This window comes from Squalius cephalus (genome assembly GCF_949319135.1).
Source record: "Squalius cephalus genome assembly, chromosome: 22".
Classification (NCBI taxonomy): Eukaryota; Metazoa; Chordata; class Actinopteri; order Cypriniformes; family Leuciscidae; genus Squalius; species Squalius cephalus.
In genome coordinates this window covers 33,126,912-33,139,411 of record NC_137143.1, presented here as the reverse complement: position 1 = coordinate 33,139,411, position 12,500 = coordinate 33,126,912, and the positions used below count along the sequence as shown (strand labels likewise).

The window sequence follows — 12,500 nt, the reverse complement described above, 5'->3', positions numbered from 1 at the left end:
ATATGTCTTAGTAAGATGATATTTAAATGCTTAGTTTTATGATCTGTATTTTTAAAACATAATACTATGCAATAAAACTATGATTGAGAGATGAACAAATAACCCTTCCTCAAAAGCCTGATGATCATATTTGATACTCGTGATTTTTATAATAAATGATGATTATAATCAAGTAAACCTGCTTCAGTCCAGCTGAAATATTACCAACAATATCAGAGTTATTCTTGGTTTACTTGATAAAATCAGTGTAGATTGACAGCAGAAAGACTCGTGAAGCTCGAGCTGAAGGAGGACGTTTGTACAGTTATACTGAAAGACTTTTACTTGATAAAAGAGTCTAAACTCTCGATCAGACACAGAAGCACTGGAGGAGAGTGTGTGAAAATACCATGTTGATCATATAGAGGTCTATAGGGTTGTTCTCCGCTGGGTCAGTCAGTTCTGGTTTGCAGGTGGAGGATGTGTGTGTTTCTCAGGGTTCTCTCTCTCTCTCTCTCTCTCTCTCTCACACACACACACACACACACACACACACACACACACACACACACACACACACACACAGCTGTACGGTCAATCACTCTCAGATCTCTCATTCTGTGCTCAAACTTCTTCCCTTCTTCCATGAAGCCAAGAGTCATTGTTCACTTGGAGCTGCGCTGAAGTTTAGAAGTGGATCACAACTTGTTTGACTTATTATCCACAAAAATATTCAATATTTCACTTCACGAAACCCAAGATAAGTGTGTAATGCTTCAAGCGTGTGTTCTGTTGGCGTTTCTCCAGTCGATCCGTGTGTTTCTCGTCTAGATCTGGCAGCTGCTCCAGTCTCTCGTGCAGATCTTCAGCTCTAAAGCTCAGGGTTATCAGGGTTTCTTTGTACTTTTTGGCACTTTTGGCTTTCCTTGAGGTTCGAGATTCCAGGAGCCACTTTGGATTTTGTAACAGAACTATTGTTTGTTTAGTTGATCTCTCGATTAAGACATGGAAGAGCTTCTCCTCAGGTCAAGCAGCTCCCCTGCCGTTCACTTGAAGAAGCTCGTTAAAGAAAAGCTCATACACACACAAACACACACACTTTAAGTGGCACTACAGCCTTTCAAGTGTGACGACACCCCAGACCCCAGAAAACATCACTGCTGGTTTACAAGGCGTCGGATGAGACGGCGTGTCTGTTCCTGCTGGGAAACATCCGATCCTGTGCCATGTGTGTGTCGTTTGCAGCATAGGCGCGGATTTAAACTGGGATTTAATGCAAGAACAACTTTAATTAAAGCTGCAAGCAGCGATGAAAAGGGCCCTCGCACCCGTACCACCGCCACCCGGCGCCTTTAGGAAAACAGAGCACGGTGGGCAGCATGTAAATATAGGAGGACTATGTTAAGGTAATTTGTATTTGCCACACTTCCTGCTACCAGCAGGTGGCGCTATTACTAAAACCGAATATGAGCATGGTCATGTGTTCAGGACAGGAATCTTATCAAACAAGTGACGTTTGGGGCAGATTGGACATTGTATGCCTGAGTTACTGCAGGCTGTCTGTGGTTGCCTAGCAACATCGGAACTGCAAGCAACATTAATATTGAACTTATCTGATCATGCATATATCACCAAAAGGCCGAAATTGGGTGTGCACATCTACATTTGTCAGGCCGCCGAGGACACACCATTCGACGAAAACTCAAGATCTTCGCAATTTAACATCTCAAAGGCATTAAGATTACACTCACCAAATTTGAAGAGGATCAGATCAAAACTGTAGGAGGAGTTCGTTAATGTACAATGTCTGGAAATTAAGATGTCTGGAAGTTAAAAATAGATCACTTCCTGTTGTGTTTAGGGCTATGCTCCAAGAGACTTTTTTGTAGGTATTGGGTCATTACATGTATGTACCAAATTTCATACCTGTACGTGAAACATAGAGCCGGGGCAATAATGTAGGGGGCGCTATTGAGCCATTTTGCCCCACACATTTGTCAGGTCGCCGAGGGCACACCCTTAGACGAAAACTCAAGATCTTCGCAATTTAACGTCGCAAAGGCCTTAAGATTACACTCACCAAATTTACAAAGGATCAGATCAAAACTGTAGGAGGAGTTTGTTAAAGTACAACGTCTGGAAATGGCAAAAACTGCATACCTGTAAGTGAAACGTAGAGCCGGGGCAATAATGTAGGGTGGGCAATTGAGCCATTTTGCCCCACCCAATTCTGAAACCCATATCACACGTAAATTTTCACCACTTCTGAAGCGTGTGCAAAGATTCATGAGTTTTCGAGCATGTTTAGGCCCTCAAAAAAGCGATTCACTTTGGAGAAGAAGAAGAAGAAGAAAAAACAATAGGGTCCTCTCGCCATCGGTGCTCGGGCCCTAATTACTAAAAGAATCACAAGCCATTGATTCTCTTAAACTAAGCTTAATGTAGGCTATGCTTGCTCTTAAAATTTGCAACATTAGTAAGAAGAACACATCAGTTTTTACAATCGTTGATCATTATGGCTTGTGTTATACTTTATTGATTATTTTATTGATGGAAACTGTAATCATGAACTTTGTTTTTGTGCTTTAAGTTGCTTTCTTATGATATACAAGAATATGCAAAGCTCTTTTATTTTCCAATGTGCAAAAATGTGCAACCTTTTTTTCTTGCCGTGTGCAAGACTATGCAGTGTATTTTGTGTGTGTGGTGTGTTCTGTATTCTGCTCGCTAGATATGCATGTTTATAAGATTTTTTACCTTTTCACATCTCCTCAACAAGCCACATGATGAGAGGTATTATTCCTTGAAAGTGTTTAGGTGTTTGTTCAGATGATCAATACTAACAGTCATCACAAAGGTTTGTTTGCCAGGATTATAATTTAATCTCTGTGTTAAAGTGCTAAAGTGCTCAGCTTGCATCTAAACTCTCGGAACAGATCCGAACATGTTTCCTCGGTCCGGCGTGCTGATGTTCTGCTCTCCGCAGGTCAGCACTAATGGCTTCGTGTCTCTGGCCGAACCCAACGATGAGTCCGAGTACCTGGGGAAGATGCCGGCCAGCTTCGGCATGATCGCAGCTTTCCTGGGAGATCTGGACACGAGCGATGGCGCCGGATACGTTTACTTCCGGCAGGAGAAGAGCCCGGATGTTCTCCGGAGAGCCGCAGATCACATCAGCCAAGCGTTTCCCAATGACGATGGGATTGATCCCACTCACGCCGTCATCGTGACCTGGGAGAACGTGTTGGCTCAGGGTCAGCGAGGAAGAGGAGATGGACTTGAGTTAATGGTACGTCCCTGAAATCTGAATGATTTGCAGTTCCAAGCGTTAGTTAAGAAGTCAAGCTGCCTTTATTTATAAACCACTTTTTGCAGCACTGATTGTTTCAAAGAAAATAACAATGTTAAAGGATTAGTTCACTTCAGAATTAAGACTTCCTGATAATTTACTCTCCTCCACATCATCCAAGATGTTCATGTCTTTCTTTCTTCAGTCGAAAAAGAAATTAAGGTTTTTGAGGAAAACACTCCAGGATGTTCCTCCATATAGTGTCTTCAATGGGGTCCAACGGGTCGAAGGTCCAGATGTGAGTTTCAGTGCAGCTTCAAAGTCTCGACACGATCCAGCCGAGGAATAAGAGTCTCATCTAGACAAAACAGCGGACATTTTATAACAAATAAACATTTATATACTTTTAACCACTAATGCTGGTCTTGCACAGCTGTGATGAGACACACATTACGTTGAAAGGTCAAGCGTGATGTAGGCGTAAGAACAGACCCAGTGTTTACAAAGCAGACGTGCAAAGACTGAGTCAAACGCCATTTACAAAAAATACATAAATAAAAGGTAAACCAACGATGTTGGACGATTTTGAAGTTGGAGGAGAAAATGAGATGAGAGTTTTTCACCCTATCCTACATTTCTGAACCAGAACACGCGTGACCTTTCATCACAGCTAGTGCAAGATGAGCATCTGTGGTTAAAAGTATATAAATGTTTATTTTTGTCATAAAACGTCCACTGGTTTGTCTAGATGAGACTCTTATTCCTCGGCTGGATCGTGGCGAGACTTTCAAGCTGCACTGAAACTGACATCTGGACCTTCGACCCGTTGGACCCCATTGAAGTCACTATATGGAGAAACATCCTGGAATGTTTTCCTCAAAAACCTTAATGTCTTTTCTAATGAAGAAAGAAAGACATGAAAATCTTGGATGACGTGGAGGAGAGTAAATTATCAGGAAATTTTAATTCTGAAGTGAGCGACTCCTTTAATGTTGCAGAGTGAAAGTAGTTTCAGCTGTACAGAAGACAACCATTACTCAGCTCACAACACAACATCTTTAGCATGACAAATACTGCTTTCAAACTTCTGCAGAGAAATACGTTCCAGCTCGTTGTAGCAAACATGGACTCGGCGTCGTACGCTATCCTGCTGTATCCCGAGGAGGAGACTCAGTTCAGCTCCTCGCTCATAGATGATGAAGACGTGCTGGTCGAGGTCGGGTTCAGTGAAGGCTTGGTGCCGGGCTGGTTCGGCTGGGCCAAGACTCAGGGCTCTTACTATCGCATCACTGACGACAGCGAGGAGTCTGTCCGCGCTCTCGCACTGTAAGACATTTACACACAGTTCTGTGGGTCTCATTAATCTCGTCACATGCAACATGAGAACATGTGATTCAGAAGGTGCAGTATTAAAGCGGTCCTATAATGCCCTTTTCACAAGATGTACAATAAGTCTCTGATGTCCCCAGAGTGTGTGTGTGAAGTTTCAGCTCTAAATACCCCACAGATATTATTATATCATGTTAAAATTGTCACTTTTTGAGGGTGAGCAAAAACACACCGTTTTTGTGTGTGTCCCTTTAAATGCAAATGAGCCACTGCTCCCGGCACAGGGGGCGGAGCTTCAAGAGCTCATTTTTAGCAGCTTTGATTACCTCACACACACATTACTGAAAATTTCATAAACGTTTAGCCTTTTATGTTCAAACCGGAGTCGGACAATGATGGAGAGACTCTAGAAGTGACACATGTAGAAGCAACAGGACATTTCTGAACGGTTAGTTGATGAGTTTATGCAGCTGATGTGGAGTTAACGATCTTCTAGTCATTGATTAGCATATTCTGTCTTGATAATCTATAAATCGTGTTCCGGGGGCGGGGTTTATGTAAATTTGAGGGTTGGTGATGTCACTAACCCGTGGAGAAGCTCATTGTAGTCTCTACCAGCCGTTTGTTGTAGTTCTTAAGAAGCGATTTCTGTAAAAGCAAATCTCTCCCTTTGCTCTGAACTCTGAGTCGTAACTTTGCAGATGTTGTTTATGCTCAAACAGCAACATTACACACTAACTAAAGCTAGAAAAGTCAAATCATAATCAACCACTCCATTATTGTTTACAACTCCTCTTCAAACTCCTCAGGAAGACAAACTCGGGCCGGCCTGGCGTTTGGGTTTTCGAGATCGGCACGTCTCCGTTGTTCAGCTCCATCATGCCCGGCATGGTCACAGAGGTCACGGAGGTCACGGAGGTCACCGAGATCACGGAGGTCACAGAGGTCACAGAGGTCACAGAGCTTCCGTATGAAACGCTCACGTCCCGTCCGGATCCGATCTCCGAGTCCTCCACCTCTGACGAGCTCCAGTACCGTTACGTTCCCCCGCAGAACCCGCAGAGCCGGCAGAACCCGCAGGTTCTGATCATCGATGAAGACGAGCTCAGTGTCGAAGGTCAGGGGAAAGCTGTGGCTACACTGAGTAAATCTTATGTTTCATACATACGTATTAATATATCTGTTTTTATTTCAGTGTTTTCCTATAACCACGAGACGTGCTCCAGCAACAAGCACAAGTGCTCCGCTTTCGCCGAATGCCGAGATTACGCCGACGGATACTGCTGTCACTGCAACCCTGGTTACTATGGCAACGGCAAGGATTGCGTCGCTGAAGGTGCGTTGAAACAAAGCTGCAACCTTCCCGTGTCCGTGTAATAAGCGGGATAATGCACATCCAGCCGGTTGTTATCTCAGAATAAACCCCCTTCAGGTGTGTGTGTGTGTGTGTGTGTGTGTGTGTTTGAGAGAGAGTGTTTGTGTGTGTGTGTGTGTGTGTGTGTGTGTGTGTGTGTGTGTGTGTGTGTGTGTGTGTGTGTGTGAAGGGTAGGTTTAGCCCTACCCGGGTTAGTGTGTGTGTGTGTGTGTGTGTGTGTGTGTGTGTGTGTGTGTGTGTGCGTGTGTGTGTGATGGTTAGGTTTAGGGGTAGGGTTAGTGTAAGCGGACAGAATATACAGTTTGTACAGTATAAAAACCATTACGTCTATAGAGAGTCCCCACAAAGATAGTAAACCAGACGTGAATGTGTGTGTGTGTGTGTGTGTGTGTGATCTCAGAATAAAACCCCTTCAGGTGTGTGTGTGTGTGTGTGTGTGTGTGTGTGTGTGTGTGTGTGTGTGTGTGTGTGTGTGTGTGTGTTTGTGTGTGTGTGTGATCTCAGATTAAACCCCTTCAGGTGTGTGTGTGTGTGTGTATGTGTGAGAGAGTGTGTGCGTGCGTGCGTGTGTGTGTGTGTGATCTCAGATTAAACCCCTTCAGGTGTGTGTGTGTGTGTGTGTGTGTGTGCGTGCGTGCGTGCGTGTGATCTCAGATTAAACCCCTTCAGGCTGATGTTAGTCCTGATCCCCCTGTCAGGTTTATTCTGAGATAAAGACCGGCTGGATCTACTTTATCCCTTACATATAAACTTCCATTCTGTGCATAAACACCCATGAATCCCTGAATGATGGCGCTGTCATCCGAATCCACAGGGAAACCGCAGCGGATGAACGGGAAGCTGAACGGCAGGATCTTCGTGGGGGATTCTCCGTCTCCGGTGGAGTTCTCCAACAACGACCTGCACTCGTATGTGGTGGCGAACGACGGGCGAGCGTACATCGCGGTGAGCAGCATCCCGGCTAGTGTGGGAGCGTCGCTGCAGCCGCTGCCGGCTCTGGGAGAGGCCATCGGATGGGCCTTCGCGCTCCAGCAACCCGGACACCACAACGGCTTCAGCCTCATCGGTAACACAGCGGGACCCACAAAACTCTCAAGCATTCAACAGCTAATGCTATTAACTATATTATTATTAAGATTAATAATTAACAATAGATTGAACAATGTTGTTACATTATTATTATTATTTTTGATATTGTTAATAATATTAACTATAACAAAATTTTACACAAAATTAATTAATTAAATAATGATAAATATAACTATAATGATAAATATAATAACTGTAAATATAACTAATGATAACTATAACAATAACTATAACTATAACAATAAATATAATGATAAATATAAATATAATGATAACTATAACGATAAATATAATGATAACAATGATGATTAGTATAATGGTAACTATAACGATAACTATAATGATACATATAATGATAACTTTAACGTTAATGATACCTATAACGATAGCCATAACTATAATGATAACTATAAGGATAAATATAAATATAATGATAACTATAACGATAACTTTAGCAATAAGAATAATGATACTTACAACAATATCTATAACAATAAATATAACTATAGCGATAACTGTAACAATAACTATAACGATAACTACATCAGCGTTCACACCATCGCTCGATCTCGTTCTGTTTATTATAAGTTGATGTCGTTTGTGCAGTTAATGTCGTCTGTCGCTTTAAATGCTGGCTCTCTTGAAGCAGGATGGATTCTGATTGGCTGTCAGTGTTTTTATCGTTTATCAGCTGAATAAAATAATTCCAGTGATATCATTCCTCTGTGCCATTATCATTATAGTAGTGCCGTGGACTCTGCTATGATTATAGAATTAGAATTAGAATTATTATTAAATCTATATAGTTATAGTCCTCTGTGTGAACGGGCCTTAATACTGAAATTATTCTGCAACATTATTATTAATTGTGACTGTGAATGGATAAACTGTTGTTCCTCATGGAATCTCCTGCTTCTCCTTCTCCTTCTCTCTCTGCATGATATTAACTCTCAAGCCGTTCCTGTGAGATTGATCTGCAGTGGAAACACATGCTCAGGGTCAGAGGTCAGAGGTCACTGACCCGTCTCCTTCTCTCGTGTCCACAGGAGGAGTCTTCACTCGCCAGGCAGAGGTCACGTTCCTGCCCGGCAACGAGAAGCTGAGCATCATGCAGGAGTTCGGCGGCATCGACGAGCACGATCACCTGCTGGTCAACACACACCTGGACGGCCGGATCCCCGAGGTGCCGCCCGGAGCCACGGTCCAGATCCCAGCGTACAGCGAGGTCTACCAGCACTCCAGCAACCGTGAGGGACCCGCATCTCTACACTCAACACACACATTATTCTGAAACCAGATATCAGTTTTGATATTTTTCACTAGTGTGTGCAGGACACTGTAGTTCAGTGAGGAGAGCAAAGTAAAGTAAACTGAGACATATTATACCCAAACATTCTTCACACAGTGACTACCAGTAAAATTGATACAAATTTGGGATAAAAAATTAGTGAAGTTCACAACGTAATTTCGGGAGGAGTGAACCCATCTAATCTTTCAATTAAAAGATCTCCTCGCTCCGGCATCAGCTGTTCTGGCGTCCCTCCACCTCCCCAGCTCCACCTCCACCTCCCCAGCTCCACCTCCACCTCCCCAGCTCCACCTCCACCTCCCCAGCTCCACCTCCACCTCCCCAGCTCCAGCTCCCCAGCTCCAGCTCCCCAGCTCCACCTCCACCTCCCCAGCTCCAGCTCCCCAGCTCCAGCTCCCCAGCTCCACCTCCCCAGCTCCAGCTCCCCAGCTCCAGCTCCCCAGCTCCACCTCCCCAGCTCCAGCTCCCCAGCTCCACCTCCCCAGCTCCAGCTCCCCAGCTCCAGCTCCCCAGCTCCAGCTCCCCAGCTCCACCTCCACCTCCCCAGCTCCAGCTCCCCAGCTCCACCTCCCCAGCTCCAGCTCCCCAGCTCCAGCTCCCCAGCTCCAGCTCCCCAGCTCCACCTCCACCTCCCCAGCTCCACCTCCCCAGCTCCAGCTCCACCTCCCCAGCTCCACCTCCAGCTCCCCAGCTCCACCTCCCCAGCTCCAGTTCCCCAGCTCCACCTCCCACCTCCACCTCCACCTCCCCAGCTCCACCTCCCACCTCCACCTCCCCAGCTCCACTTCCACCTCCCCAGCTCCACCTCCATCTCCACCTCCCACCTCCTCCTCCCAGCTACACCTCCACCTCCCCAGCTCCACCTCCCCAGCTCCACCTCCCCAGCTCCAGCTCCACCTCCCCAGCTCCACCTCCACCTCCCACCTCCTCCTCCCAGCTCCAGCTCCACCTCCCCAGCTCCACCTCCCCAGCTCCAGCTCCACCTCCCCAGCTCCACCTCCACCTCCCACCTCCTCCTCCCAGCTCCACCTCCACCTCCCCAGCTCCACCTCCACCTCTCACCTCCTCCTCCCAGCTCCACCTCCAGCTCCCCAGCTCCACCTCCACCTCCCCAGCTCCACCTCCACCTCTCACCTCCTCCTCCCAGCTCCACCTCCAGCTCCCCAGCTCCACCTCCAGCTCCCCAGCTCCACCTCCTCCTCCCAGCTCCACCTCCAGCTCCCCAGCTCCAGCTCAACCTCCCCAGCTCCAGCTCCCCAGCTCCAGCTCAACCTCCCCAGCTCCAGCTCCACCTCCCCAGCTCCACCTCCCCAGCTCCAGCTCCCCAGCTCCAGCTCCACCTCCCCAGCTCCACCTCACCAGCTCCACCTCCCCAGCTCCACCTCACCAGCTCCAGCTCCACCTCCCCTAGTTCTAGCTAGTTCACATTTATTGACCGGCAGTTCTCGTGTCCCCATGTTGAGTGAAATCAGGCATTGTGTGTGTGTGTGTTTGTGTGTGTGTGTGTGTGTGTGTGTGTGTGTGTGTGTGTGTGTGTGTGTGTGTGTGTGTGTGTGTGTGTGTGTGTGTGTGCGCGCGTGCACGCGCTGTGTAAACCTGATGGTTATTATAGTTTTAGAATAAATGTGAGCAGCCATTTACTCATCTCACTTGCAAAAAAACCCCCAGATTACTCGAAATGAATACTAACAGTGAAATGCAATCTCAGAACATTACAAACCTGCAATAGTTAAATATATTAAATTACACTTCTTATTCACTTCACTTTTGCTGTGAAAGGGCCTTAACATTTGGCAAAAATAGATATTTTTGTTGTTGTTATTAAAAAACAAGTAAGCCCAGCCCAGGTGAGGAAAAATAACGCAAAAGTAACGTAACGTATTACTTTCCATTAAAAGTAACTAAGTAACTACTAGTAACAATTAGTTACTTTTTCAAGAAGTAACGCAATATTGTAATGCGTTACTTTTAATGCATATAACTTTCCCCAACAACACTATATATGAGTGCTGTATAAATGTCATTTATACCAGTAACAAACTCTGAATTCTCCGATCAAAGGTTTCTACAGTAGAGGCTCCTGAATGATTTTGCTAACGAATGCCTGTATTGAGTTAAAGGAAGTTGTTTTCTAATGCCTGTATTTCTGTGTGATGTTCTCAGTGATCACGTCGTCGTCGCGGCGGGAATACAGTGTTAGCATGCCTGACGGTAGCGTGCGCACGCACAGCTACCTGTGGACCCAGAGCCTGCGCTTCCAGAGCTGTCCACAGGGGGCGCTCTTGCTCACGGACCCCGAACGCCAGCAGCTCAGCATCGACCAGATCTTCGTCATGTACGACTCCAGCAACCAGCTGATCCGCTTCGCCATGAGCAACAAGATCGGCTCCGTCCACAGTGAGCAAACGTACACTCTCCACACTGATGATTAAAGCACACCTCAGCGCTCACAGCAATTTAGGAATTTTATGACATATTTATATATTTTAAAATGTAATTTATTCCTGTGATCAAAGCTGAATGTTCAGCATCATTACTCCAGTCTTCAGTGTCACATGATCCTTCAGAAATCACTCTGCTAGATGAATAAATGTAAATGTAGTAAATCTGTGTGAGTCGATCGCAGCTGCTAGTGAAGCTCGTGTGTGTGTGTCTATCTCAGTCTCCCGCTGATGTTTATCACTGTGTGTGTTTGTGTGCTTCATGTAAGCGGATCCGAGTTAAAGCTCAAGAGCACGAACATCTGCCAGATCCGTGACGAGCCGGTATTTCAGTGTCGGTTTTTAGGTTTAGATCAGGTTAAACTCTGACAGGCCCAGATGTGCTTCTTCAACACATCGTTTCCTAGCAGAAAATCCTGATGCTAATGTTTAGAATATCTTAAAGTCCCCCTGTGGTGTAAATCCAGCTTTTAATGTAGTTTATGTGTCTATGTGGTGTTTTTAATCTGCTTTAAGACAAACCGTGTGTAAGTTCATAAGTCGACAGCATTGCTGAGTATTTCCTCCTTAAAACTGCAGTGAACCAAAGACAGTCTCAAAAACACGCTTTGAAATCGCTGGTGTTTCTGACGTCACAAACTACCTTGTAACCAATCAGATCAACATGTGATCGTCAACCAGTGGATCTCTGAGCTGAGGGAGTGAGTGGAGGCGGGGATCATTTGCATATTCATAGAGCCACGCATACTAAATGAGGCAAGGGTTTCGAGTTACATTCAAGATATTTTAAGGCATGGAGACGTTATTATTATAAGGAAAATCCTTTAAATATGCATTGTGGTGATGAAAGATGAGTTTAAGGGATACAGTTATTGATACCGGGGGACTTTAATATCTTCATGCCTCGAGCTGGACGATAATATAGTCACAGTTGTATGTGTGTATAAAGTTATATATCTATAGCTTTACATGCCTGTACTGTATGCATGCGGATAAAGTTGGATAAATGTATGTATTCAGCTTTATGTAGAGAGCTTTGTGATGATATAGTTACACTTTTACAATGATATAAACAATCGAGCTGTTAAGATTAGATGTATTTTGGAGTTATTAATTCATTATGTGGTGATTTTGAGGATTGATTATGAAACCTGACGGCCATAGTTAAACGATGCATAATCGACTGGAAGTATTTTTGGTCGGTTTTCATTAATTCATGAGTTTTATGCGTGTGTTATGATTCAGAAGCTTCTGATGTGGTGTAATCTTTGCATGTGTTATGGTTAGTAAGTGCAGTTGTGTGTTCCAGGTGTGATCCCCGAGCAGAACCCGTGCTTCACCGGCAGACACGGCTGCGACACCAACGCCGTGTGTCGACCGGCTCACGGGAAGGACTTCTCCTGCCGATGCGCCTCGGGCTTCACCGGAGACGGCCGCGCGTGTTACGGTAAACCACTCGGTTTCACAGATCAGGTCGAGGCAGCTTCATTTATACTGCGCTTTCACTACACAGAGTTTCAGAGCAGATTTACAGAGGAAACAGGAGAATAATGCAAAGTTTGTGTCCAGAAGAAAATAGCGTCACAGTCCAGCTTCAGTAAGATCAGTGATGCTTCATTTCTGTTGTAAAAAAGTTATTAATTTAGTTAATTTATAGTATAGCTGCTCAGTGTGTGTATCTGACACCAG

At 45.2% G+C, this 12,500-nt stretch overlaps 1 protein-coding gene across 2 annotated transcripts in view; it reads left to right on the top strand.

The window, feature by feature from the left end:
* The window catches only part of LOC307149897 (nidogen-1-like), a 38,974-nt gene that overhangs the window by 4,625 nt on the left and 21,849 nt on the right, over positions 1-12,500 (top strand). For both annotated transcript variants that reach the window (XM_079856505.1, XM_079856504.1), the window contains exons 2-9: positions 2,966-3,268; positions 4,362-4,594; positions 5,407-5,714; positions 5,793-5,933; positions 6,787-7,038; positions 8,108-8,308; positions 10,534-10,767; positions 12,121-12,258. In XM_079856505.1, the coding sequence (XP_079712631.1) occupies positions 2,966-3,268; positions 4,362-4,594; positions 5,407-5,714; positions 5,793-5,933; positions 6,787-7,038; positions 8,108-8,308; positions 10,534-10,767; positions 12,121-12,258 (1,810 nt within the window). The remainder of the gene's footprint in view (positions 1-2,965; positions 3,269-4,361; positions 4,595-5,406; positions 5,715-5,792; positions 5,934-6,786; positions 7,039-8,107; positions 8,309-10,533; positions 10,768-12,120; positions 12,259-12,500) is intronic.